General features: G+C 43.9%; 2 protein-coding genes across 7 annotated transcripts in view; one reads left to right on the plus strand and one right to left on the minus strand.

Moving 5' to 3' along the window:
* Window positions 1-2,030, plus strand: part of TUBGCP4 (tubulin gamma complex component 4) — a 39,022-nt gene extending 36,992 nt beyond the window's left edge. For 4 of the 5 annotated variants that reach the window (XM_060174503.1, XM_060174504.1, XM_060174505.1 and 1 more), the window contains 2 exons: window positions 566-705; window positions 1,374-2,030. In XM_060174503.1, coding sequence (XP_060030486.1) covers window positions 566-705; window positions 1,374-1,386 — 153 coding nt within the window. In that variant the 3' untranslated portion in view covers window positions 1,387-2,030. The remainder of the gene's footprint in view (window positions 1-565; window positions 706-1,373) is intronic. The other variant, XM_060174506.1, reaches the window with a different exon arrangement.
* A 974-nt stretch (window positions 2,031-3,004) lies between these two features.
* The window catches only part of TP53BP1 (tumor protein p53 binding protein 1), a 55,240-nt gene continuing 31,988 nt past the window's right edge, over window positions 3,005-26,256 (minus strand). The window contains exons 6-16 of one of the 2 annotated variants that reach the window (XM_060174500.1): window positions 23,572-23,724; window positions 20,551-20,822; window positions 19,454-19,603; window positions 18,754-19,184; window positions 13,914-14,105; window positions 12,370-12,582; window positions 9,799-10,014; window positions 5,919-6,013; window positions 4,587-4,786; window positions 3,657-3,802; window positions 3,005-3,362 (exon numbers count right to left, since the gene is read on the minus strand). In XM_060174500.1, coding sequence (XP_060030483.1) covers window positions 3,175-3,362; window positions 3,657-3,802; window positions 4,587-4,786; window positions 5,919-6,013; window positions 9,799-10,014; window positions 12,370-12,582; window positions 13,914-14,105; window positions 18,754-19,184; window positions 19,454-19,603; window positions 20,551-20,822; window positions 23,572-23,724 — 2,256 coding nt within the window. In that variant the 3' untranslated portion in view covers window positions 3,005-3,174. Of the gene's footprint in view, window positions 3,803-4,586; window positions 4,787-5,918; window positions 6,014-9,798; window positions 10,015-12,369; window positions 12,583-13,913; window positions 14,106-18,753; window positions 19,185-19,453; window positions 19,604-20,550; window positions 20,823-23,571; window positions 23,725-26,256 lie in introns of both variants that reach the window. The other variant, XM_060174499.1, reaches the window with a different exon arrangement.

Here is a 26,256-nt window from a genome sequence, read left to right on the forward strand (position 1 = left end):
TCTCAGTCCAAAGGCCAGAGGTAATTTTACCAACAAAGAACTGATTGTTTTTTTTTCCTCTGACTCTAGAAGGCATTTCCCCAATTTGTATAAGCAAATGCTAAGCTACAAAGATAAAAACACTGGTATCTGATTCTAAAGCAGCTAATCATGCCACCAATGTTCAAAAACAGCTCAGCCATAGTTTACCCAGCCCACCAAATATATACTGCTATCTTACACTCAACCTCCCAACTCCCCTCACCAAGATTATAATTATCTGCCTGAAACAAAAGCACACAGGCTCTCCCCAAACCCAGCATTCAGCAGAATGAATTCTTCATTCACATGAGTACTTGAAACCAGCTGCTAAGTCCCTACTGAGTATTTTGATAGGTGGCTGGATTTTTATGAACTGGCTACTAAGAAACTGGCTGTTTCCAGAGTGGAGAGAAATGGGAATGTGGACATGCGAAGTGGTGCTGTAGAACTCTGAGCGAGGGACGTGTTTCTAAGGAACATCCTGACATACCCCCACCCACTCCTCACGCTGGTAGTTTGACAGCTCAGGTTCTTCTCTTTTCAGGGCTTTAGCCGACAGTCTTCTCTGCTATTCAAGATTCTCTCCAGTGTTAGGAATCATCAAATCAACTCAGATTTGGCGCAACTACTGTTACGGCTAGATTACAACAAATATTACACCCAGGCTGGTGGAACTCTGGGCAGGTAGGAAACGCTATGGAACTCTATTAATAGACTGTGGATTTGCTTTATAATGAATTGTAGCTCCAAACTCTCTCATTTTATAATCCAGGATTCTAGGACTCAGAAGAGGCTTTGTTAGATTATCTTTTAGTATTTTCCAGCACAAGTCATGACAGTAAAACACTAATACAGCTGACAATGAGATGGATCTAAATTCTTAGCTAAGTTGTCTAGTACTGTGCTGGGAGGCAGTATGACTTCCATTCCCACCCAGGATGGTAAAGAGCTACGCAGCTTCAGGCTACCTGCCTTGCTGAGCCTAGTGTCTGTCTCCCTCTCTGACGAGGGGACTACTCTTAATTCTCAGTGTATGGAAAGAAGCACTTTATAGTCCTCCTTTTCCTTTTGAAGTGTCCTTAAAAAATGTTTTTCTGGGTGGGGGTAGATAGCATAATAGTTATGCAAAGAGACTCATGCCTGAAGCTGCAAAGTCCCAGGTTCAATCCCGTGCACCATCATAAACTAGAGCTGAGTGGTGCTCTGGTTTAAAAAAAAAAAAATTTATTGTTAAGAGTCAAAAGGTTTTAGTTTCACGGTGGCATTATCTAGATCAAGGTCTCCCTAATATTTCTTTGCACACAAATCTCGGGGAAGCATATCTGATACGGCTTTTTTTTTTTCTTTTGTAGTTTCGGAATGTGACATTTTCTGGCTCATGAACAAAAGGAATCATCAGCTGCATCTCTTTTAACAGACGATTCAAAGTAAACAACCCATTTTCTTTACCACTCTACAGTCTGCAGCCTATTGAGAGGATGCCATCTTTACTCTTGGAAGCATTTAGTGAATATGCACGGGTACTAAAAGTCTTTTTTTTACCAGAGCACTGATCAGCTCTGGTTTACAGTGGTGCAGGGGATTGAACCTGGGACTTTGAAGCCTCAGCCATGACAATTTGTTTGCATAACCATTATGCTATCTACCCCTGCACTCTTCCTTTTCTTTCATGTGGAAGGATCTCCCCTGATTAGGGGAGTTCTGAACTTACCCATGTTGGTCAGATCTGTTACAGTAGGAGCACTGGTCAGATACATTTGTCCATTTAAGACTCATTTATTGAGTACCTATTATGTGCCTAGGAGCTGTTCATGTTATGGGAGTCACAGCAATAAACAGCATCAGTGAGAAAAATATTTTTGGTTTATGTGAAAAAGGAGTAATTCTGTTTGTAAGGAGATCAACTGTTGGGTGTCACTACTGAAAAAGAAAGGCACTGGGTATGATAGCTTTTCCCTTTCCCCACTGACAATCTAAAGGATCTTAAACTATGAATCTTAAGGATGTTACCAATGATTTTTTATTATTTCAGATTGTATGGGATAATTCTGGTTAAAAAAAAACTTTTAGACAAAAACAAACTGGAAGGAAAAAAAAAAAGGTTAAATTGTTAGATTTCAGATCCTGAAAACTGCTAGTCCAGTTACTTTAAAAGAGCCACTAGAGTTGAGGTCTCTTGACTAGCCCAGCTGTCACTGGCAGTCATTAATATTTGTCAGTATGAATCCAAACAAGCATTCACTGGCCATCCCCCTACAAAGTGAAAAAGAAAGCAGCATTCTGGCCTCACTTTGTAGCCACTAAATCTGATTCTCCTCTCTACACCCTACTACATGCTACATCATCACCTGACATTGTCAACTAAAATTATTCCACTGCTGCCCGTCTTCTAGAAGTTAGCAAAGTGGGCCACTGCCACACACATCCATCTTATCTATTATTGTCTGTGCTTGTTTTCACTATCATGGCAGAAGTGAATGATGACCCACAAAGCTTATTAATATTTGCTTTTGGCCCTTTGCAGGAAAAAAAAAAGTGAATGTAGGGAAAACAGGGACACTAGGGACAGGAATAGCTTCCAGCAGCTGCTCGAACTGTGCTTCTCAGGTTTATCTTTACACACAAAAAAACAATCTCAAGGCTTTATGGTCACTGCCATTCACAACAATTGCTTCTTTCCACTTTTAGTTCTAAGATGATAGACCCCCCCACAGGTCTCCTAAAGAGACATTTGTTTTAATTGCCAAGAAATTTAGAGCTGTACTAAATCCCAGTGGGACAGCTGAGCCTTCAATACAACTTCATCTTGGCCTAGCAGTCGGGTTTAATGAAATTTGGATCTTCTGACAGTGACGACATAGAACTTTAAAATTTACTCTTTAGCTGTCCTGCTATAGTGAACAAGCCTATTGAAGATGGCAGGAGGGTCTATGTCTGTCTTGCTCTTTGTTCTGAGATTTAAAAAATGGTGAAGAAATCCCAGTTACTACAACCAAAGAGATTCAACATTTATTTTATCATAAAAGTCCAGCAAATAAAACTATGTACAAGGTCCATGCAAGGAATCCAGTTACACACAAGACACATTTAAAACCTGGTTAAAACACAATCTCCACAACAGCAGGGAATAAAACCAGTTAAGACCAAATATCCTTAGTGAGAAACATAATCGTGTTTGTATTTTGGATGCTGCTTGAATCCAATTCTCTCCCCAACAATGAGGCACTGGATCACCCACTCCTGTGACACCACAGGCAGCTGTAATGCTTCAGCACACTTCAGCACCGAGGCTGGGCACGAGGGGTCTGTCACCACCACATCAAATACACCTAAAGCAATATCTGTAGGAAGCAGGGAGAGGTAAGTGAAAAAAAAAAAGGCAACTGAGTCACTGCATCCCGCTCTGCCCCAGCCAAAGCCACAGCCCTTCTCGTTAAACAGTGCTACTAATCACAATACAAAACATTTAACAGATATATCACTGGACACCAGTAGAAGTATAAACAGCTTAGTGTCTCACTTCTGCTGACTCAGCTTCTGAAGGCAGTACCTATCAGTACTGAACTCAGGCCGTGAGGCCTAACAGCTATGTTTAAAGATCTCCTAGGAGTAATAACACACATTTTTCTGGGTACCTTTGTTATGGGCACTTGAATGGTGTTGCTTCACAGAGGCTGCCCCCCCAGTCATAAGGATTTCAGACCAGAGCTCCAGGAAGTTCTGTTGTTGGTCTGATACCAAAAGTACCTTCAGGTTCTGGAAGGGGTTTTCACGGGGTTGCCTATAAAGAGTCAGACAACACAGCACCTTGGAATTGGAAGGGATCTTAGTGTAACAGATAATATTCAACAACAGCATTTCTGCAAAGGGCCTTGTGGTACATCTGAATGCTTTCAAACCAAAACCCTGCATTAGGGCACTACTCGCTCCCTCTTTATGTGGATGGTATGGCTTTGGAATCCTGATCCTCCACTTTCCATACATGCCTTGGGGCCTATAAGTCAAAAGATGCTCCTTAACTTGTGTATGTAAACACTATGCTTAGTTGAGAATATTAAGCGTACAGATAGAAACTCTAAAAATACTGATATAGTGGAGGATAGGCGGTAGTGCAGCCGGTTAAGAGACCAGTGTAAGGATCCTGGTTCGAGCCCCCGGCTCCCCGCCTGCAGGGGAGTTGCTTCACAATCGGTGAAGCAGGTCTGCAGGTGTCTGTCTTTCCCATTCTTCTCCTCTCTCCATTTCTCTCTGTCCTAGCTAACAATGACACCAATAACAACAATAATAACTACAACAACAATGAAAAACAGCAAGGGCAACAAAAGGGAAAATAAGTAATAAAAAATTTAAAATATATATATATATAGTCTCAAAAAAAATCCCCTAACCAATATGCCTCAGGAGAATAAACTACATGAACTGCTAAAATAATCAAGCCCATTTAAATTCTGTAATTCATCCTATGCTCGCTGTAGCTTCTAGAAATGGTTGCCCTCTCACTTAGATTCTCTCCCTACCTCTTCTTTGTCTGTAGTTCTTAATGGGTTGGGTTCTTAAATACTCACCAATCCAGAATTCTTTGTTCCTCAAGACTGTACCCAGCTGGCAGCAGATAATTACGGTAATTTTGGAGCTGGTTGGCATGACAACTGTCATGGACCCAGACATGAGACACACAAGGAATCCCACTGGCAAGGCACAGGAAGTACTTCCGGGTTCGACAGTGCTGATCCGCAATTAAGAGACACTGATAGGCTGTGTTGCACTGGGAGAAAAATAGATGAGTCTGATGGCGTCTATACAAACTGCCTGGATATCTCAGTGAGCTAGAGAACAGGCCCAGAGACTGCCAAATACTGCGCTTATTCTTCTGGCCATCTTTTTATCTTTGAAAGGGCCACGTAGCCTCTATAGCCACTTCAGTATGACTCATCTATCGCTTTCTTTATATAAAAATTGTTTTACTGGGAGTTGGAAGGTAGTGCAGCGGGTTAAGTGTATGTGGCTCGAAGCGCAAGAAGAGCCGGCTTAAGGATCCCAGTTCGAACCCCCGGCTCCCCACCTGCAGGGGAGTTGCTTCACAGGCGGTGAAGCAGGTCTGCAGGTGTCTATCTCTTCCCCTTCCCTCTCCATTTCTTTCTGTCCTACCCAACAACGACAACAAAAACTACAACAATAAAACAAGGGCAACAAAAGGGAATAAATAAAATAAATTTTTTTAAAAAGTGTTATACTTCTTAATTTTTTTTATATTTGAAAAGACAAAAATTGAGAGAGGAGGAAAGAGAGAGAGAGCGAGAGACACCTTCATGGCTTGTGAAGCTGCTCTCACAGGTGAGCAAAGGAGACTGGAATCTTACAAGGTAACATACACTCAGCCAAGTGTGCCTCCCCTTCTACAGGTCTAAATTTTTTTTTTTTGGGGGGGGGTGTCTAAATTCTTATAGCCTTTAAGAACCAGTAACACTGCGGCCAGGAAGGTGGTAACAATAGGTAGAACATTGGATTCTCAAACATGAAATCTCAAGTTCAATTCCCAGCATTGCAAATGCCAGAGTGATGCTCTGCTTCATATTCATATTCTCTCTCCCTCCTTACTTGTCTCATAAAAAATGTAAATATTTTAAATCAGCAACACTGTAATAGCCATTTCAACTAAGCAATAAAAAGTTTTAATATGTTTGTGTCCCAAGCAACAGATCCACAGCCATTAGCTAACCCACAGTTCTAATTCCTCTTCCTTGTACACAGTAAAATTTCAATTATCGCCAAAACAAAACAAACAGAAAACCCTCTTGGCCTTTTCTAGTTCCTGCAATCTCTAGCTATCCAATCTCAACTTCCCCACCCTTCTCAGGCAAGCTCACTGCTCTTCCAGAAACCCACACACTCCTCACCTGGGCTTCATTGAAGTCTTCGAGAATATAGCCAGCTCCTGCTCGAAGCTGGGATTCTGTGTACTGTTTGTTGAAGGGAGGAATTTCTAAAATTTCTATAACAACAAGATAACCAAGATGACTGTTACTAACTGATAACAAAAACAGATAACCAAGATGATTATTACTAACTGATACCAAAAACAGATAACCAAGATGACTGTTACTAACTGGTTCTCATTTGCTGCTTCATGCCTGCTTCTTACTGTTCTCCTTTCCACTCCCAGCTATTTCCACAGCACTTTATCCCAAAAATAGATCAGAAAGATCTGTCTTGAGACTTAACAAAATGCTGCCCAAAGAAGGGACAAAAGGAGGTGGGGCAGGAAATGAGACAATGCAGGTCTGAGACCCGGAAAATCAATGCTTTCTGCGCGAGGACTAAAGCAGAAACTACTCAGAGGGATGACACAAGTAGTGGTCAGTGCTGTTTCAGTCAGGATGGCCCTGACTATCAGGAAGCTCTCTGTCAACCCTAGGTCTATCCTGCCTCAAACTTAGCCCACTTTATTCTGCCTTCTCTAGAGATGAGCAATTAACTGCTTAGCATTTTTTATAATACAGTCTCCAAATTCCCCCTTCATCAATATTTTCAAGCTGATAAAAACCAGAATATTCAGTAGTGCTCTAAAATTTTAACTCATTAAGTGACGGTTAACCAGAAGCTCCTGTTTCAACTTTTGTTGTTGAAAACTATCTACGTTTGATGATCTCAAAGTACCTCAGGACCCTCAACATCAGTGACTGCTCTACAGTCGTGTGAGTGAAGTAGAAGTTATGAGAGATGAAGCTGAAGTTGTAGTAACCCTAAAGCAATTAGAAATTTCTTCTTTGGGGCAAATAGCTAATTTGAGCTTGCTTTCTTGACAGCTGCTCCTCTCATATATAAATAATACATTTAAAAAGAATTTAAAAAAAAGGAAGACAATAGAAATTTTAGTTAATTAGGAGTTCTGAGAAATTCAGTTTTAATAAATGCACCAGAAATTAAAAGCTGGCCAGTGCATCAAAGTTCAATAGCAGAATCTCTCCTTCCTTCCCCCCCCCCCCCCCCCCCCCCCCCGTGTTCCCAACAGTAAAGCTCAATTAAGTGGATTCCCTGGAGAGACTCTTCAAGCTGCAGGCCTTCCTACCTATAAGAGATGCCCAGGCAGTGCTGACACTCCCAACCTGGGCTGCCACACCTTTGTTTACTGATGTTTTCTTCATCTGAACACTCCACATTCTTGTAATGAAAACCCAAAGTGGAAACTCTATGGCTATGGAAACTCGGGGTATAACAGGGCTTATTTATTTCTCAGTTTAGTTCTTGTATCCTTTTGACCTATTTCAACACATCATGTCACAATTTTACACACTAACGCCCCACTGTCAAGGACTCCCAAGATTCATTTGTTTCAAGGCTTCCACTTCATGTCTGCTTAATCTAGGACTCCTTAGTCTTGACCTATGTAGATTTTTTTTTTTTTTAACCAGAGCACTGATCAGCTTTGGCTTATGGTGTTGTGGGGAATTGAATCTGGGACTTCAGAGCCTCAGGACAGTCTGTTTGCATAACCATTATGCTACCTACCCCCAACCGCTATGTAGAATTTTATCCACAAGTATGTTTCCTTACATTACAGTAATTAAATAGTACTATCTCTATGTTGTCTATTTTTTTCTGTTTAAATTTTATTTATAAGTGGCCTTGACTTACCAGTAGTAAAACGAACAGGCTTTTAATTCTTTCATTTAAAGGTGAAAGTACTAACTAATTCCAACTCCAAGGCCAATTTCTGTAGCTGATGCATCCCTGATGGTATGTCACCAAAGATGATCATATTGTTAAGTATGTCTTATAGGAAGAATTTAAATGTTACTGAGTTTCTGATGTAACCTGAAGATTTTCATTTATCTGCAAGACATACCACATAGTTGGTGGATAGTATGTTACGCAAAAAAAGAAAAAAACCTTTCGTGCCTGAGGCTCCCTCCAAAAGCTGTTTCAAGCCAAAGCTGGGCAGTGCATGCGCACTCGTGCACGTGTGTGTGTGTGTGTGTGTGTGTGTGTGTGTGTGTGTGTGTGTGTGTGTGAGAGAGATACTCGCTTGCTCTCTCTACACATATGTACCATTAAAAGAAAGAAAAATGGGAGTCAGGTGGTGGCGCAGCGGGTTAAGTGCACATGGCGCAAAGTGCAAGGACCCACGGAAGGATCCCAGTTCAAGCCACAGGCTCCCCACCTGCAGGGGAGTCACTTCACAGGCAGTGAAGCAGGTCTGAAGGAGTCTGTCTGTCTCTCCCCCGTCTTCCCCTCCTCCATTTCTCTCTGTCCTATCCAACAACGACGACACCAATAATAACAACTTTAACAAGGGCAACAAAAAGGAATAAATAAAATTAATATTTTAAATATTTATATATACATATATATATATTTAAAAACACACAATTCTATAGAGTACTGTGTTGCTACAGATAAGTTTCAGACTTACTAAGACTGAGGAAACCCTAAACTTTTTCTTTGTCGCTAGAGTTTTGCACCTACAGGATCATAATGCTCTCTGGGACTACCCCCTGCCCCCAAAAAGGTGAGAGACCAAGGAGACACCACAGCACTCTTGCACTGCGAGTGAAGCTTCCCCATTGGCATGCTGGCCCCACGTGGTGGCTACAGAACTGAACCTGGGTCTTCACGTGCTGGTAAAATATATGCTGTACTACTACTAGGTCAGCTATCTCCTGGCCCTGAAGCATTCTCACTTGCATAACAATGCCAAGATTCTAGTGCTCTTGAGGAGGAAGAAACAACTAAGCCAAAACAGTCACCACAACCATACTTCCTACCAGAAACCTGGAGATTCTTCTAAAGAAACTATCCAAAGCCTTCCTCATTTAGCCATGGCCTGCTCACTCTCATGATTACATAAGATTAAAAGCATGTGTTCTATCTAAAAACTCTAACTCTTGCTCTATCAGCAAGGAGGGGTGGGGGGGGAGGGGTGTTATGAGTTGACTTTATTAGAGCTACACAGACTCACAGAACCCCTCCACTGATAATTCTATGCACACATCTCCCAAATAGCATCAGCTTTTACTATAATTCCATGACCACCTGTTCAAGTCAAATCTCCATGTGGCTACTTAGGAAAGCGATGTGACACAGACATCTGTAATGTCAACCATTAGAGACTCGCGGTGGTGCTAATATATGGTAACCACATCACCTAATCGAATTTCTTCCTGCAAAAATTGTAACTTGGAGAACTTCATTGTATCTGGATGTTTAGCCTTTGGAGACACATCCGGATGCAATGGCCAGTCACAGTGTGTGCAGTTGTATCTGCTTATTTTCTCCCCTCCATCACATTCTTCATAGATTGGGTAATTTCTCCTTACTGTAGCCTTCATCAGACCTGAGGTAACGGGCCAAATAGCAATGCAATACATATAGATTTAGGCTTAACTTGAAGACAAGAGTAGAAAAAGCCTAGAAGCTGTTATACTAAACTCAGCCTGGGCAAGCTTCATATTCAGTCTCGTAGCTCAGAAGAACAAATCTCACCCCTAACACACAAATGGAGATGATCCTATTAGGACACATGAACACTAGATCATTTTCATAGACAAAAAACAATCATTTAATCTCCAGCCTTGTCTCTCTCCCATCTGTCTCACAGTATTGTTTTGAGAAACCACTCAGAGAATTTTATGAAACCAGTCTATAAACCAAAAAGGGTAGTAATTAGTTTTCCCTGATCAAGATCTCACTTGCCAGTTGCTCTACATATGTGTAGGAGGCCATCAGGCTGAGGAGGTGAAGAGAAAGGTAAGCCTGTGAGGCTTTTCAGGGTCTTACCTTCCTCTTCCTCGCTGCTCCCTGTAGGACCATCTAGCAGTTTGGAACGGCTGGCCAGCTTGTCACTGGTCGTAGCCATGGTGAGGAGGAAGGCATAGCCCAGAAACAAGGTCTTGTTGAGGGGTAAAGGTCCTCTCTGCTCCTCCAGGGTGGCGGCATCGCCCATGTTGTCTCCACTCTCACAGGGGCTCACAAACTCTCCTGCCCCCACGGCACCTGGAAGGGCAGAGGAAGATAACCATTGCCTGGGCACAGGCCTCAGCACCAAGCATGATGAGAGGTAGCCAATGGCTAATGATTTTTTTTTTTTTTTTGAGCTAGAAACCAAAGACTATTTCTACAGTCAACAATCTAGGTCCATATTTACAACGCAGAAAAACTTCATATACTTAAAATCTTCAGTGATAACAATCCTCGTTTTTCATACATAAAAATCAACTAGGGGGCTAGGTGGTGGTGCACCCTGTTAAGTGCACATAGTAGGAAGCGTAAGGATCCTTGAAAGGATCCCTGTTCCAGCCCCCAGATCCCCACCTTCAGGGACGCTGCCTCACAAACTGAGGCAGGTCTGCAGCTCTCTCATGTGCACTCTCGCACTCTCTCTCCCTCTTCCCCTCCCCTCTCAATTTCTCTGTCCTATTCAATAAAGTGGGCTGCCAAGAACAGTAGATTCATAGTGCCAGCACTGAGCCCCAGTTATAACCCTGGAGACAAAAAAAAACAAATCAATGAGTGTTGATCTTAAGACAACTAAATCAAATACTAAGGTCAGATGAAAAAGTGTTCTAGAGGCCAGGCGGTGGTGCACCTAGTTAAGCGCTCACATTACAATGTAAAAGGACCCAGGTTTGAGCCCCTGGCCCCCATCTGCAGGGGGAAAGCTTCATGAGAGGTGAATTAGGGCTGCAGAGATGTCTATCTCTCTCCTTCTATCTCCTCCTCCTCCCTCCCAGCTTCTCTCTGTCTCTATCCAATAATAAATAAATGAAAAAGTGTTCTAATAAAAAATGAGGTAAGAATACAAAAGATTTAAAAATCTTTGGCCCACTTTTTCTTAGCTCAGGATTCTGGTATCTCCAGGATGCATATTTTAAAGTAGCCTTAAAAAGTCAATAAAACAAAACCTACATTTTTTTCATTACCAAGAAACACTCCCAACAAATACTTCCACCATGTGACCCTCACCACAAACAGTGCACAGAATGCTTGGTAATGAAGTGTTTAAATGCTGATGAAATTACAACAAAGCAGTCTGCTTTCACAGTGCCCCTAGGGGTAGGGAAGTGAGTGAACCTGGCAGTCCAAGGTTCCCAGAACACCCATGCTAGCAGTGCCCCCCAAAAGTCCTCAAGGAGAAAATGGATACCTGACTTGGAAGCAGGAAGCTAAGATGACAGGTCATGCCTCCCTAAAATAAAACCAGCCGCAAGAGAATAGTCTGATGTAGGATGTATGAGTCTGGACTTGAGGCAGATAGTCTCAATTTCAATTCTGCCTTTTATGTCAGCTGTGAAAGGAGTTACTGAACTTTTCTGTACCTCCGATTCTTCAACTGCATAATAAATACTAGCACCTATACTTCACAGGGAGTGCATAAGGTAATATATATGACACACTTAGTTCCATGGTTCATATACCCTGAAACACAGCAAGTGTTGGCTAGATAGATAGCATAATTCAAACACCCAAGAAACAAAAGGATCTTTTCTGGTCCCAGGATAAAGAAATAGGATTTGACCTATGAGAACTCATGACAAATGGTCAACACTTGAATTGAAATGCTTTAATAGAGGCATAGGGAGTGGAATGAAGTTATTTGGAGGATAGTAGGAGAAAGGAAAGACAGGTTGAAGTAAAAGTTTTCAATAAAAATTCTAGGAAATCCAGAGGGCACTGAGAGCAAGGGAGACAGGAACAGTTTCAAGAGCTAGAAGATAGTGCTGAGGGCTGGGTTAAGTGCACATGGTGCAAAGCACAAGGACCAGCTTAAGGATCCTGGTTCGAGCCCCTGGCTCCCCACCTGCAGGGAGGTCACTTCGCAAGCAGTGAAGCAGGTCTGCAGGTGTCTTTCTCCTACTCTCTGTCTTCCCCACCTCTCTCTATTTCTGTCCTATCCAACAACAACAACAGCTATAACAATAAGAATAACAAGGGCAACAAAATGGGAAAAATAGCCTCCAGGAGCAGTGGATTCAAATTGCTGGCACAGAGCCCCAGCGATAACCCTGGAGGGGAAAAAAAAATGCTAGGTAAAGAAGAGATCTAAGACAAACTGCACTATTTACAATCTGCTTGAAACTCACCTCTTTTGCCTCAGAACCTCTACAGGACTCAGTGAATGTTTATGATCAAGACCTGCTCTCCTGTCTCTCCCCTGCTGGACTCTTAAGTTGACTGGGGGGTTGAAGGTACAGAAGGCTGTCTCTCAGTACTATCTGTGGCCTTATACAGGACCCCAATTTTATAGTCAGGACAGAGGGGCCACTGCTGTAGGAGGCTCCCATCTCTCCATCAACTGACATAACATTCTGCCATGGTCTGAGGGAGAATGAAGCAAAAGGAAACACTTACCAGGTTTCACAGTAGTAGACTTCCGGCCTCGCTTAGCAGGGGACCGTTCTTCTTCAGAAACAGTGAGTTTTCTTTTGCCTGAAGGAACTCCAGTAGCACGGGGACTCTCCGTGATCTTCCGGGTAGGAGTTGTGCTGCTGCTGCTGGAGACAGTAGGGGTGGCTGGGGAACTGATGTTACTGCGTCGTTTCCGCTTCCCTTCCACCAAATTGTCTGACAGGATAAGGCAAAGGTTGGTCAAAACCCACGCTCTGAGCACCTAAACTCTAAGAAGTTGAGTGGAGCCTGATTAAATACTACACCATGCCCTTTCCTCCACTTCCCATGAAGAAAGGAATCTTCTTGTAAAGCCATTGATTTTTTTTTTTTTTTAATTTCAGCCTTTGCAATGAGTAAAATGTATTTGGTTCCATATAGAACTTCAGTGGCCAGAAAAGCTGAGGACAATTTGGTCCTAAGGAGACAGAGATGGGCAGTGATTCCAGACTGTCTGGGGGGTAGATAGCAAAATGGTTATGCAAACAGACTGTCATGCCTGAGGCTCCAAGTCCCAGGTTCAATCCCCTGCACCACCATAAGCCAGAGCTGAGCAGACTGTTTTCATCTTCTAAGCCACACTGGAATAATATTTAGCAGACATTACCGAGTGCTCTTAAAACCACTTCTCCCACAGCGGCAGGGAATTGCTCAGGAAGTGGTTTTTTTTAACTTTTTAAACCAAATTTTATTTTATTATTTTTTTAAATTATTTGTATGTAAGAAAGAGAAAGAACACTGCTCAGCTCTGGTATGTGAGGTGCTAGGGACCTCATGCATGCAAGCCTTGTGCTCCACCACTGGTCTATCTCCCCAGCCAAACTTACTGTACATTTAGCAGCCCAGCACAATAGCAGGAATATGGAATTACCTCCATGTGAAATAACCACCAAGTGGCAATGGAGGGAAGAGAGGGAGCGGGTCAGTCTAGACATTTCTAAGTACAGACTCTCGAGATACGTGATCATTTCAATTCAGGGGCTTCCTTAGTTTTCTTACAATTGGATGGAAGGCAAAAGAAAGTGCAAGGTAAGGGGTCTATAATATTTTGCAGAAAGAATCTAAACTTGGTGACAGCTGAGATGTAAGCCAGTCCTACATGGGAGAATGAGAACCAGCTATGAGACTGCTTGGAAGCACATTAAAAGACAAAGTGGTGTGTACAGTGAAGGCAGAAGAAAGAGGACAGGGTGGCTCGACATAGAAGAAAATAACTAGGAGTCCCAGTTCTAAAGATGTGGGGTCTGTGAGAACCACTGTCATCCACTTCATGTTCAGTATGGAGTCACTCAGATAAAAAGCTAATCTAGGAAAGAAGGAATGCGATAGGGCAAAAACTCAGGCCTAATGATGTGGCCTAGGATCTCCATATTAAAAGAGGGAGAAGAAGTTCGGGAGATGACCTGCCTAGTAGAGCGTGCACTGAGCCATGGGCGCGGATCTGGGTTTCAGCCCCTGGCCATCACATGGGGAGCACCCTGCAGAAAGGAGAAGGAAACAAGTCTCACCCAAGCTGATGTCTGCCGCCTTGGTGAGAGGCGTGACTGCCTCATAGGGACCAAGGCCATACTGCTCTCTCAGCCGATTTCCTTGCTCCAAGGACAGGATGACAGCCATCCGCTTATACCACTTCCTTTGGCCTTCTTTTTCAATGCTGTAGTACAGCTCTCCAGACTCCTTCCTATGACCTTTCACCACTCCTGGATGGAAAAAAAAAAAAAAGAATACATGAAAGTCTGCTGTTGTTTTAGGCTGACCAGCTTCCACTCTGAAAAGCAGAGTAGTCATAAGTGAGTGAACTGAAGTTAGGACTTAACCAAAACCCTACCTGCCAACCCCATACATCACTATGGAAATACACAGCTACCCAAGGACTGGGACATGGGAGGGTTCTCAAAATGAGCCCTCTGCTTATACTGTATCCCAGTCAGCCCTTCTGGCTTGTCACATGGTTCTTGTAGTGAAAAGCTATCTTACTAATACCATTATAAATTCCTAAGTTTTTCTCTCTTGGAGAAAGGTAAGTTTTAATTTCTAAGGTGTAGGTGAAAGATGACACTGGTTTAAGATAAAGCAGGTGTCTGTTTGCACCTGTATAGCAAAAGCATAACAGAGATAGAGGCCAAAGAAAGGAAATGCTCCGCCTCTCCTGCCTTCCCTAGTATCCCTAGTATGTACTTTCCTGACTTTGCTGGTAGAAGATATGGTCTTTTAGATGACAGTGTAGGGTATAAAAGGAAACTGGGCTAGAATTCAAGAGACTGAAGCAGAGAGGCCTAGTTCTGTTATTTGTGAAAAAAAATAATACCCCTGGAAGTTGGGAGGTAGCATAGCAGCTTAAGCACAGGTGGCACAAAGTGCAATGACTGGTGTAAGGATCCCGTTCGAGCTCCCGACTCCCCACCGGCAGGGGAGTCGCTTCACAAGTGGTGAAGCAGATCTACAGGTGTCTGTCTTTCTCTCCCTTTCTCTGTCTTCCCCTCCTCTCTCCACTTCTCTCTGTCCTATCCAACAACAATAATAACTACAACAATAAAACAAGGGCAACAAAAGATACTAAGTTTTTAAAATTATAATAACACTGCTTCACCTCAATCATAAGCAGTGTTACATGAGCACACATAACACAGACACAGTATAAAACCAGGGGATTAATATGAATATATATTTTTTATTTTTTCCCTTTTGATGCCCTTGTTTATCACTGTTGTTATTGCTATCGTTGTTGGATAGGACAGAGAGAAATTGAGAGAGGACAGAAGAGAGGGGAAAGACAGACAGACACCTGCAGACCTGCTTCACCACTTGTGAAGTGATTCCCCTGCAGGTGGGGAGCTGAGGGCTCAAACCAGGATCCTTAAGCAGGTCCTTGCGCTTAGTGCCACTTGTGCTTAACCTGCTGTGCTACCGATCGACCCCCCAAATTTTATTTTGTTAGTGATTAATAATGATCAATGAGGCCAGGTGGTGGCGTATCTGGTTAAGTGCACACACTACAATGTGCAAGGTCCCAGATTCAAGGCCCTGTCTCCACCTGCAGGAGGAAGCTTCACAAGTGGCGTAGGTGTCTGTCTCTTCCTCTCTCTCTCTCTCTCTCTCTCTCTCCCACTTCCCTCTCAGTTTTTGTCTCTATCCAATAATATACTAATTAATTTAAAAAAAAAAAAAGATCAACAAGATTGTGGGACAAGAAGGGTAAATAAAATTCCATATAATTCCCACCACCAGAGTTCCACATCCCACTCCCTCTATGGAAGCTTCACTATTCTTTATCCCTGTGGTAGTATGGACATTTATGGGGTGCAGAAGGTAGAAGTTCTGGCTTCTGTAATAGCTTCTCCACTGGACATGGGTGTTGACAGGTTGACCCATACCCCCAGCCTGTCTCTTTCTCTAGTGGGACGGGGCTCCGGGGAGGTAGGGCTCCAGGATACATTGGTGAGGTCATCTGCCCTGGGAAGTCAGTTAGTATCATGGTAGTGGGTTAAGCGCAACATGGTGCGAAGCACAAGGACTGGTGTAAGGATCCCAGTTTGAGCCCCCGGCTCCCCACCTGCAGTGAAACAGGTCTGCAGGTGTCTATCTGTTTCTCCCCCCCCCTTTGTCTCCCCCTCCTCTTTCAATTTCTCTTTGTCCTATCCAACAACAGCAATAATCACAATAATAACAAAAACAACAGCAGCCACAAAATGGGAAAAATGGCCACCAGGAGCAGTGGATTCATAGTGTAGGCACCGAGCCCCAGTGACAACCTGGAGGGGGAAGAAAGAAAAAAGAAAGACTATAGAAAGAAAGCAGGTCTTAGCCATAGAATCATTCTTTCCCTTTATTTACTACCTCCTATTTTAAAGTCTACAGTGTCACACTAAATCACAAAGACCCCTGTTCAAATATACAAAGAAAACGGACGATGTATCTCACACTAACGAAGAGTCAGCAGAACCAGAAGCAGTCTAGCCGTGCCATCAACAGTCTCAACTAAAGGGTCACCAAATCCCTACTTCTTGTGTCACAGTTCACTCTAAATGCAGAACTGTCTTTTGTTTTTGATGGGGCAGATGTAGACATCCAGGAGTGCCGTGCCTGAGTGAAGACTGAGCACACTGGATACAGACCAGAACAGAACTCATCTCATGTGCTACTAAGTGGGGCCACATAAAGCTATGTCATCCAGAACTGGAAAGGGAAATGGCCCGCTTATCAAGATGATAGAGCAAACATTAACTACTCAAATTCCCAGAAAGGGTGCATTTAAGCACTAAGGTCAGCATAAGCACGTCTCTAGACTACTTCATGGAAAAGAGGCAATGGATTGAAAGAACTGGCACACGAGACAGCCCTAAAACAGCCCCTTGCCATCACCAGTGCTTCACCAGACTTGTGTGTGTGGGGGGAGTATGAGTGGAGGGAACCCATCATCAGTGCTTCACCAGTGCTTGTGTGTGTGGGGGAGTATGAGTGGAGGGAACCCATCACCAGTGCTTCACCAGTGCTTGTGTGTGTGGGGGGGAGTATGAGTGGAGGGAACCCATCACCAGTGCTTCACCAGTGCTTGTGTGTGTGGGGCGAGTATGACTGGAGGGAACCACACCAGATCAAGGAGTAAGTGGCAAGTATGCAGACATACACACACAGCAGTGAGAACTTCTAAGGAAAGAAATGCCTCAAATATCCTCCTACTAGGTTCCCATAAGGCAGCTATATAGTTAAAAGACACGGGTGGGGGCCCTGGCGGTAGCGCAACGGGTTAAGCACACATGGTGCAAAGTGCAATGACTGACATAAGCATCCCGGTTCGAGCCCCCAGCTCCCCACCTGCAGGGGGGTGGCCTCACAGGCGGTGAAGCAGGTCTGCAGGTGTCTCTTTCTCTCCCCCCTCTGTCTTCCCATCCTCTCCTTCTCTCTGTCCTATCCAACAACAACAGTAACAACAACAAAGATAAGCAACAAGGCAATAAAAGGGAAGAAAATAGCCTCCAGGAGCAGTGGACTCTCAGTGCAGGCACCCAGCCCCAGCAATAACCCTGGAGGCAAAAAAAAGACGCGGGTGAAAGAACTGAGAATGGAAAAGGAAAAGGAAAATCACTAACTTCACAGTGAAGAAAGGTGGCAAATACGGTAGCTAAGTGATGGTTAAGACCAGGGTAGTACCCGGTTCGAGCCCCTGGCTCCCCACCTGCAGGAGAGTTGCTTCACAAGCAGTGAAGCAGGTCTGCAGGGTCTCTTTCTCTCCCCCTGTCTTCCTCTCCCCTCTCCATTTCTCTCTGTCCTATCCAACAACGATGACTACAACAATAAAACAGTAAGGACAACAAAAGGGAATAAATAATAAAAATTAAAAAAAAAAAAAAGATCAGGGCAGTATTCCAGGTCCAAGAAGGATGGCAGAGGACCTAGTGGAGGTTGTATTGTTATGTGGAAAACAGAGAAATGTTATGCATGTACAAACTACTGTATTTACTGTTAAATGTAAAACATTAATTCCCCAATAAATAAATTAAAAGTGGTCCAGAAGGTGGCGCAGTGGATAAAGCATTAGATTCTCAAGCATGAGGTCTTGAGTTCGATCCCTGGCAACACATGTACCAGAGTGATGTCTGGTTCTTTCTCTCCTCCTATCTTTCTCATAAATAAATAAATTCTAAAAATAAAAAAATTAATTAATTAAAAAAAAAAAGATCAGGGCAGTATTCTACGGATGCTACATAGCCCTCTGATGTCTGGTGTGACGAAAAAGGAGTTTTACCTTCTAGCACTCTTCAAGACCTTCAACTCTTGTCTCATCAAGAAAAAATATGAGGTAAAGCCAAATCAAAAAACATTCTACACAATACTCAACGAGTAGTCCTCAAAATTATCAAGGTTATGAAAAAAAAAAAAAAAAAGCAATGGTCACATAGCAGGGAATCAGAGGACATACAAGGATTGAGTGGAGGGATCCTCAAATGGATCCTGGGCAGAGAATGGACATTACAGAAAATCCAGTGAAGCCCAAATAAAATCTGCAGTTACCTGCAATAATCCAAAATTGGTTTCTTACTTTTCACAAATGTATCGTGAAAATTTACCAGTTTTTTTCCTTAAAAAGACTGAGTGAAGGGCAAATGGAGATACTCTGTACCGTGAGTACTCAGTCATTTGCAAGTTTTCTGTAGACATAAAATTATTCCAAAGTAAGTTTATACCAAAACAAACAAACAAAAATGAGAATAAGCAGTGTTGTAGGAATAGAATCTGACTTCAGAGAGGCAGTAGTCAGGCTGGAGTGAGTGCCCTTAGTGATCACTGACAGGAGAGAGGTACCAAGGGCACAGTAAATGACTAGAGAGACCCAGCTTCTTTCAGTACCTGCACTGAAATACTCGTCCTCTGAGAGGGCTGTCACTTCAGTATCCAGTGGGATGGGGTCACACAGCAGAATGTCTTTGCCCAACACATCACACTCATACCCGTCATCAAAGAGCAATTTGTATTTCCCAGCTCCAACATCTCGTGTGATTTTCCCCGAGTAAAAATAGCCATTGGATGACCACTTGGCAACAACACGGAGCCCTACAAAGCTGTTCCCTGGAGAGGAGGTATCCAGGCCATCAGAAGAGCCAGCAGCAGCCTGGAAAGGAATCTCTGGAGAGTCGCTTCTACGCAAAGCACCAGCACCCACATCTGCTCGTTTGGTGGAGTCTGGCACTCGGGGCACAACTCGGGTGAAGGATTTATCATCTGGTGACATACTGGGTGAAATATCCTCTATGCCCAAGGGGCCAGGCACAGCTGTCTCTCTAAAGAGAAGTAAGAGAGATGAGAAGGCAGTGAGAGTAGGAACAGAGAAGTACTGACCTACCAACTTCCCTCCTTTGTCCCATCTCTGATAGCCCCATCACAGGCATAAGCCTGGGCTCTCTCTTACCCATGCTCACTCCCAGTCAATGTGGGCCCCTCTTCTCCCTCCTGACACCCCACATACTCTCTATTCCCTCTCTTCTCTCTACACCCTTTTTTGTCTGAACAAGTCATAGCCAAGTCATAGTATGTCACACTGCCCAGGTACCTGGTTCCAGTGGTCCGAGAAGGCGGGCGGCCCCTTCGCCCGCGCCCACGAGGCGTGACTGGAGCCTTCCCTCCCTGTCTGATGGCAAGGCCTGCATCACCATCCTCCTCACACAGTGGCGCCCCTGTCTGACTGACCCCTTTTCTAGGACTAGAGAATGAAGATAGGTTAGTCTGACAGCGCCTGCCGAAGGGGTAACCTTTCTTCAAAGTCTCCCCTTGACCCTCTGACTACGAGCCCTCAGGCCAACGTGTGCTCCAGCCCCAGCCCCAGCTCCAGCTCCAGCTCCAGAGCGGCATCAGATTGGCCCACACCCTCCACTACCACAGTGCCAGCCAGGGGAGCCTGAGATAACAAGGGAAGGACGCCCTCTTCTGTGCAAATCTGTTCCCTACTGACAAAGCTTTCTGCTGCACCCCTTAAGAAAGAAAGAAAGAAAGAAAAAAAAGCACACCCATTTCTGACCTGCCTTCTCTTCTATTGTAGGCTCTGGACACATAAAAATGATAAAAGCTACCTGAACTCTCTACACCCCCAACCAAAACACTCTGTAGGCTGCAGAAAACAGGTTGGCAGGAGTATGAGCCAGCATTTCCAACATCCCCTCAACCAGTAAGGTCTACTTTGCATGGGGCTCTCTCCTCACTCCTTGGCAAACCCATAAATAGAAGAGCAGCAGTGGGGGAAGAAAAGGAGCTGAGGGAGTTGGGCAGTAGCACAGCGGGTTAAGCGCAGGTGGTGCAAAGCGCAAGGACTGGCATTAAGGATCCCGGTTCAAGTCCCCAGCTCCCCACCTGCAGGGGAGTCACTTCACAAGTGATGAAGCAGGTCTGCAGGTGTCTATCTTTCTCTCCCCCTTCTGTCTTCCCTTCCTCTCTCCATTTCTCTCTGTCCTATCCAACAACGATAACAATAAAACAACAAAGGCAACAAAAGGGAATAAATAAATAAATAAATATTTAAAAAAAAGAAAGAAAAGGAGCTGCTATCTCCTATACAGTGGGCAGGAGGATTTCCCATTACTCCCATTTCCTGTGACATTAGGATGTCAGCAACCCTGCCCCTGCTGTGGCTCTCTCTGGACACCCTGTCTGCACCTCAGTTTTCCTGGGCCTCCTCGGGAGCTGGGCAAGGCAAAATCTGCGGGGTCTGTCCCGCTGGCTTTCCCTTTGAGTGGTCCGGCTCCTCTCCCTGAGCTGCCACTGCTGTGAATGGCTGAAAGGCTTGTCCCACTTGACGTGCGGTGGAAGCTGGATGCCTTGGAGGAGAAGGAGCTGATATCCCCCAGGTCACCCGAGGAGCCCCCAGTCTGTGATGGGGAAACTTCGGTTTCACACTCCTGACACTCTACAATTGGTTCTTCAGTCTCCTGCAAGGAAGAAATGAATACAAAAGCTAAAGGAAGCCACAATAACATACTGCTGATGTGACCCTGAACAGTCCAAAGATGGCAAGAAATTTCAACTCAGAAAGGTAGGAACTGAGGAAGAAATTTTCCGTGATAATGGAAATTTACCATATCTTGTTAAGTAGTGGTTACATATAATTGCCAAAAGCGACTGAAACAGAACATGTGTATTCTATTGAAAATACATCTCAACAAGGAAGGAAGGAAGGAAGGAAGGAAGGAAGGAAGGAAGGAAGGAAGGGAGGGAGGGAGGGAGGGAGGGAGGGAACGAGGGAGGGAGGGAGGGAACGAGGGAGGGAGGGAGAGGGAGGGAGGGAGGGGACGAAGGAAGGGGACGAAGGAAGGGGACGAAGGAGAAAAGTAGTATTATATGAGGAAACAGGATACCTCTAACCTAGGCTACATTAAATTATCTTTTTTATTGGATGAGTTAATAGCCTTTGGTTACTGAGAAACCTGCAAAATTGTAACTCTGGAGAGAGGCAGATCCTCAGAGAAGAGTGGTAAGAAGGTACACAGGTATGTGAGAGGGAAAATGAGTGTTAAGAAGTGGAGAAGAAAAAAGAATGTTAAGGCAAGGAAAGAGTTAACTATACAAACTGTAGGAAGGAGAGAAGCCCCAGATAACAGGAGGCCTTGAGAAAGGGGGCCCCCCCCACCTCACCTCCCCCCACCCCCACCCCCCCACAGCTGGGCCATAAAACTTCTAAGTCCTGAACCTTTCCCCAGACACAGCTATGCAGGGAAAGATACCAGTAACTAAGGCAACCAGGCCCTGGGCAATGGGTGCAAGTCCTACCATTAACCTTGCAGCCACCGTTCTGAGAGAATGAATGCTTTCTGCTCTCAGCCCTGCAGCTCCTATTTAGGCTGTACCTTCCTTTTGTTGGAGGCCCAGAATCCTTTAAGAGCATGAGCTTTTTCTGTGTGGCCCATTAACATTAATAAAATTTTTCCTTGTTGACTCCACTGGCTGGCTCTGATTCTTGAATCCGCAACAGTTAGGAGACCTTCTGGGGGGAATGATTACCAGCGGACAGCATTAAATGTTTGAGGCTGAGCACTTGCATTACCTTTCAATAAATGATTAAGGGAATAAAAATTGCAGGAAACATGGGTTTGAAGTGGTATGACTTTTATCACTTTCTTGGGCCTTCTAATCAAAACATAACTTTTCAGTATCTACAAAGGACAGCCACGTCAAGCTATTTCATATGGCTACTTTGATGAACTAACTGGTAGTGCTTGCCTAGTAGAGTTCAGTATTAAGCGACCTGGGGCTGGGGAGACAACATAATGGTTAGGCAACACAGCTTTCCCGGCCCGGCCCAAGGCTCTGAGCTCCCAGGTTTAATCCCCACCTAAGACAGAGGTGAGCAATGTTCTTTGATAAAGGGAGAAAAGCAAACAAGCAAGCAAACAAACAAAAGTGAAATTCATTTCCAAGTTTAGCAGGCAAAGATTCTGGGATTAATCAGGAATGACCACTACAAACGCAGGACTGAAAATTTACACAAATGCTACCAATCTACCTTCATGCTCTAGTGTCTGTGCAACACTGCTGTCAGGTTGGGGGAAATAAAAGGCAGACTCTTCTCTCAGAGTTTACAACTTCTTTCTCTCAATAATAAAATAAAATTTTTAAAAAATGTCACTTTCCATTGTTATTTAATTATGGCTATGCTTACCAAACCATGTTCACCAAACTATGCTCCAGAGCAGTATGATCTTGCTTTTTAAAATAGTCAATGAGTAGTCCAGGAGGTGACACAATGGTTAGACTTAAAAGCATGAGGTACCAAGTTTGATCTCAACCATCACATGTGCTAGAGTGATACTCTGGTTCTTTCTCCTCCCGTCTATCATTAAGTAATAATAATCAAATAAAAATCAAAGATTTATTAACACACAAGAAAGAGTCCCAGACCATCACCCTGGCCAACTCACTGTCAGGACTCAAACTTGAGAGAATCCAATGCCTCATCAATTGCACCAACTCCCAGGCCTCAATAAATACACCATCATCTTATTTAAAGTTATTTTAGCTTAGCTTTGACTTATAGTGATGCTGGGGAATGAACCTAGCTTTGGAAACATGAAAAAAGCTCATGTTTTCAAGCTGAGCCCACTAGCCACCATGTGACCTCGCAGTCCACATATCAATCTAGTCTTTACAGAAAAGGAAAGTATGGTGGAACTGGCTAACTCGGCAAAGATTATACACCAAATCCAGGGCTGGGGAAGACAGAAGTGAGAGCCTCCTGTTTTCAAACTACTCTTACATCTTTATAATAAAAAGATGAAAGGAAACAAGATATTAGTAGACAGTTGCATAATAAAGGTGATATAGGGTGGAGATGGAGAACCATTACGATTTTTTTTTTTTGTCTTTAAAATTTTTTTTTAAATATTTTCCCTTTTGTTGCCCTTGTTGTGGTTATTAATGTTGTTGTTGTTGTTGGATAGGACAGAGAGAAATAGAGAGAGGAGAGGAAGACAGAGAAGGGGAGAGATAGATAGACACCTGCAGACCTGCTTCACCGCCTGTAAAGCGACTCCCCTGCAGGTGGGGAGCCGGGGGCTCGAACCGGGATCCTTACGCCGGTCCTTGTGCTTTGAGCCATGTGCGCTTAACCCGCTGCACCACCGCCCAAGTCCCCATTGTAATTTTTCTATAAAAAGAAACCCAGAGGCCCAGAGCATGGATTACCTCAGTCACTTTTCTTTCTACTTCTGTCCCATCCACATAGTACACGTCTGTGATGACACGAGTGACAAGGGTTCGAACCTCACGGATTGTTCTCATGTGGCGATGCAAAACATGGCCATGTGGAGGCTGAGGCATCTCAAACTCTTCCTCTGCCTGTGATTGAAGATACAATACACAAACAGAGTTTCACTAGAAGCTGGCAACTTCACAAAGCTGTTTCTCAGGATAAGCATAGTCCAGAAGTCCCATGAATCTACTGTGGTATCATCTCCCAGCTCCTGTTTTATATACACTTACAGATGAGATAGTGGAGGTCTTGGAGGCTGGGTGGTAGCGCAGCGAGCGGGTTAAGCACACATGGCACGAAGCACAAGGACAGGCACAGGGATCCTAGTTTGAGAGCCCGGCTCCCCACCTGCAGGGGAGTCGCTTCACAGGCGGTGAAGCAGGTCTGCAGGTGTCTATCTTTCTCTCCCCTCTTCCCCTCCTCTCTCCATTTCTCTCTGTCCTATCCAACAGCAATGACAGCAATAACAACAACAATAACAACAATAAACAGCAAGAGCAACAAAAGGAAAAAACAGCCTCCAGGAGCAGTGGATTCCTAGTGCAGGCACCGAGCCCCAGCAATAACCCTGGAGGCAAAAAAAAAAAAAAAAAAAAAAGATAGTGAGAGACCAGCTAAATTGTCAGAGACTAGAAGAGTGTGTATCACCTAAAAGGACCTATTCAGTCCAAATCAGAATCATAATATCAAACACGTACCTATGCTAGCATACTGGACCATCAGAACACTCATGCCGCATTTTTGTAAAGAAAAAAATACATTATGCTCAGACAATTAACTAGGATCTACCTGCATATCAGATTTCAGGCTCAGGGGAAAAAAAAACAACTAGTATAGCCACAGGCCCTTTGGAATATAACTAAAATATGCCTACTAGCTATCTACAGAATGGAGACCCATCCCCCAACTCTTCATCTGCACTACTCCAGCCTTTAGGTTCATGATTAGTCAACAACTTGTTTAGCTTTATATGTAACTCACTTTTCAGCCACCAGGTTCCAGATACTAGCTTGATGCCAACCAGACTTCCCTGAAGAGATGACCCCACCAATGTGTCCTGGAGCTTTGATTCCCCAGATCCCTGCCCCACTAGGGAACGAGAGAGGCAGGCTGGGAGTATGCATCAACCTGTCAATGCCCATGTTCTGTGAGGAAGCAATTACAGAAGCCAGACCTTCCACCTTCTGCAACCCATAAGACCCTAATTCCATAGTCCCAGAGGGATAAAGAATAAGAAAGCTATCAGGGGAGGGGATGGGATACAAAGTTCTGGTGGTGGGAATTGTGTGGAGTTGTACCCCTCTTATCCTATGGTTTTTGTCAGTGTTTCCTTTTTATAAATAAAAATTTAAAAAAATTCTGTGCCTCTATCCAATATATAGATAAAATATTTTAAAATAGTTCCTACATCCTATTTCTGACACAAACATGTCACCTAACTTCTAAATGAAGACACCCCCAACACTTGTCATACTACTAGCACACTTACCTACCATCCTGTCTTTACCCACACCCACTGGCTCCAAGGACGACTGGTTTTTTCTTTCCACCTTAATTCCCCTGTGATACACTGATTTCTACCTTCAGCAGCCAGTGTCATGGAATCCAAATCTTTCAAAATAACTACATGCACTGTTGCAATGATGATGACTCTGGGGTGTTCTTGACAGTGTGTTAATAATTCATCTAACACTTTCAATAATTTACTAGAATAATTCACATTACCATTTTACCTTTGAGAAGCATCTACTAAAATGGAGATATTAAATTATGTAAGTAGCAACAATATTTATACATCTTTCCCATATTTGGGAGCTACTCTCTTCCCTGATCCAGCTTTCTAGCCCTTTATCCAGTCATGGCATCATCTCCCCAGACAATAATCTGCATATCAGATATCAGGGGTCAGGCAAAAACTAATAAAGTCATGGGCCCTTTGGTATATACATAAAATAGACCTACTAGCTATTTCCAAAACGGAGACCTCAAATCTTCATCTGCACTATTCCAGCCTCTAGGTTCAGGACTAGTCAACAATTTGCTCCATTTTCTATCTTAACTCTTTTTCAGTCAACAAGTTCTAGATGCTACCATGATACCAACCTGACTTCCCTGGGCAAACAACCCCATCAATGTGTCCTGGAGCCCCACTTCCTCAGAGCCCCGCCCCACTAGGTAAAGAGAGAGACAGGCTGTGAGTATGGATCGACCTGTCAATGCCCATGTTCAGCAGGGAAGCAACAGAAGCCAGACCTCCAACCCTCTGCACCCCATAATGACACTGGGCCCATACTCCCATAAAGTTAAATAGGAAAGCTCTGGGGCCCTAATCAGGGAGTCCTGAGATTCCCAAACAGACATGATGGGCCTACAGTTTGAATAAATCCCTCTCTCCATTGTTACCGGTCATCTCTATCAGGAACAACACAATAGACCCTTTGTGGGCCTCCATAGAACCTTGCCCTCAACGTGGATCAACAATGGTAGAGAATGTTCCATCCTCCGAAGGGAGGCTGGACAACATACTCTATGTTCCACCTGAGGAAGATGGGTCCTGAAACTGGGGAAGCCTGGAAAGTTCCTACTCATGACCACAGAATGTGAGCTCAGATCTACAG

The sequence above is a fragment of the Erinaceus europaeus genome, chromosome 16 (genome assembly GCF_950295315.1).
Source record: "Erinaceus europaeus chromosome 16, mEriEur2.1, whole genome shotgun sequence".
Taxonomy (NCBI): domain Eukaryota; kingdom Metazoa; phylum Chordata; class Mammalia; order Eulipotyphla; family Erinaceidae; genus Erinaceus; species Erinaceus europaeus.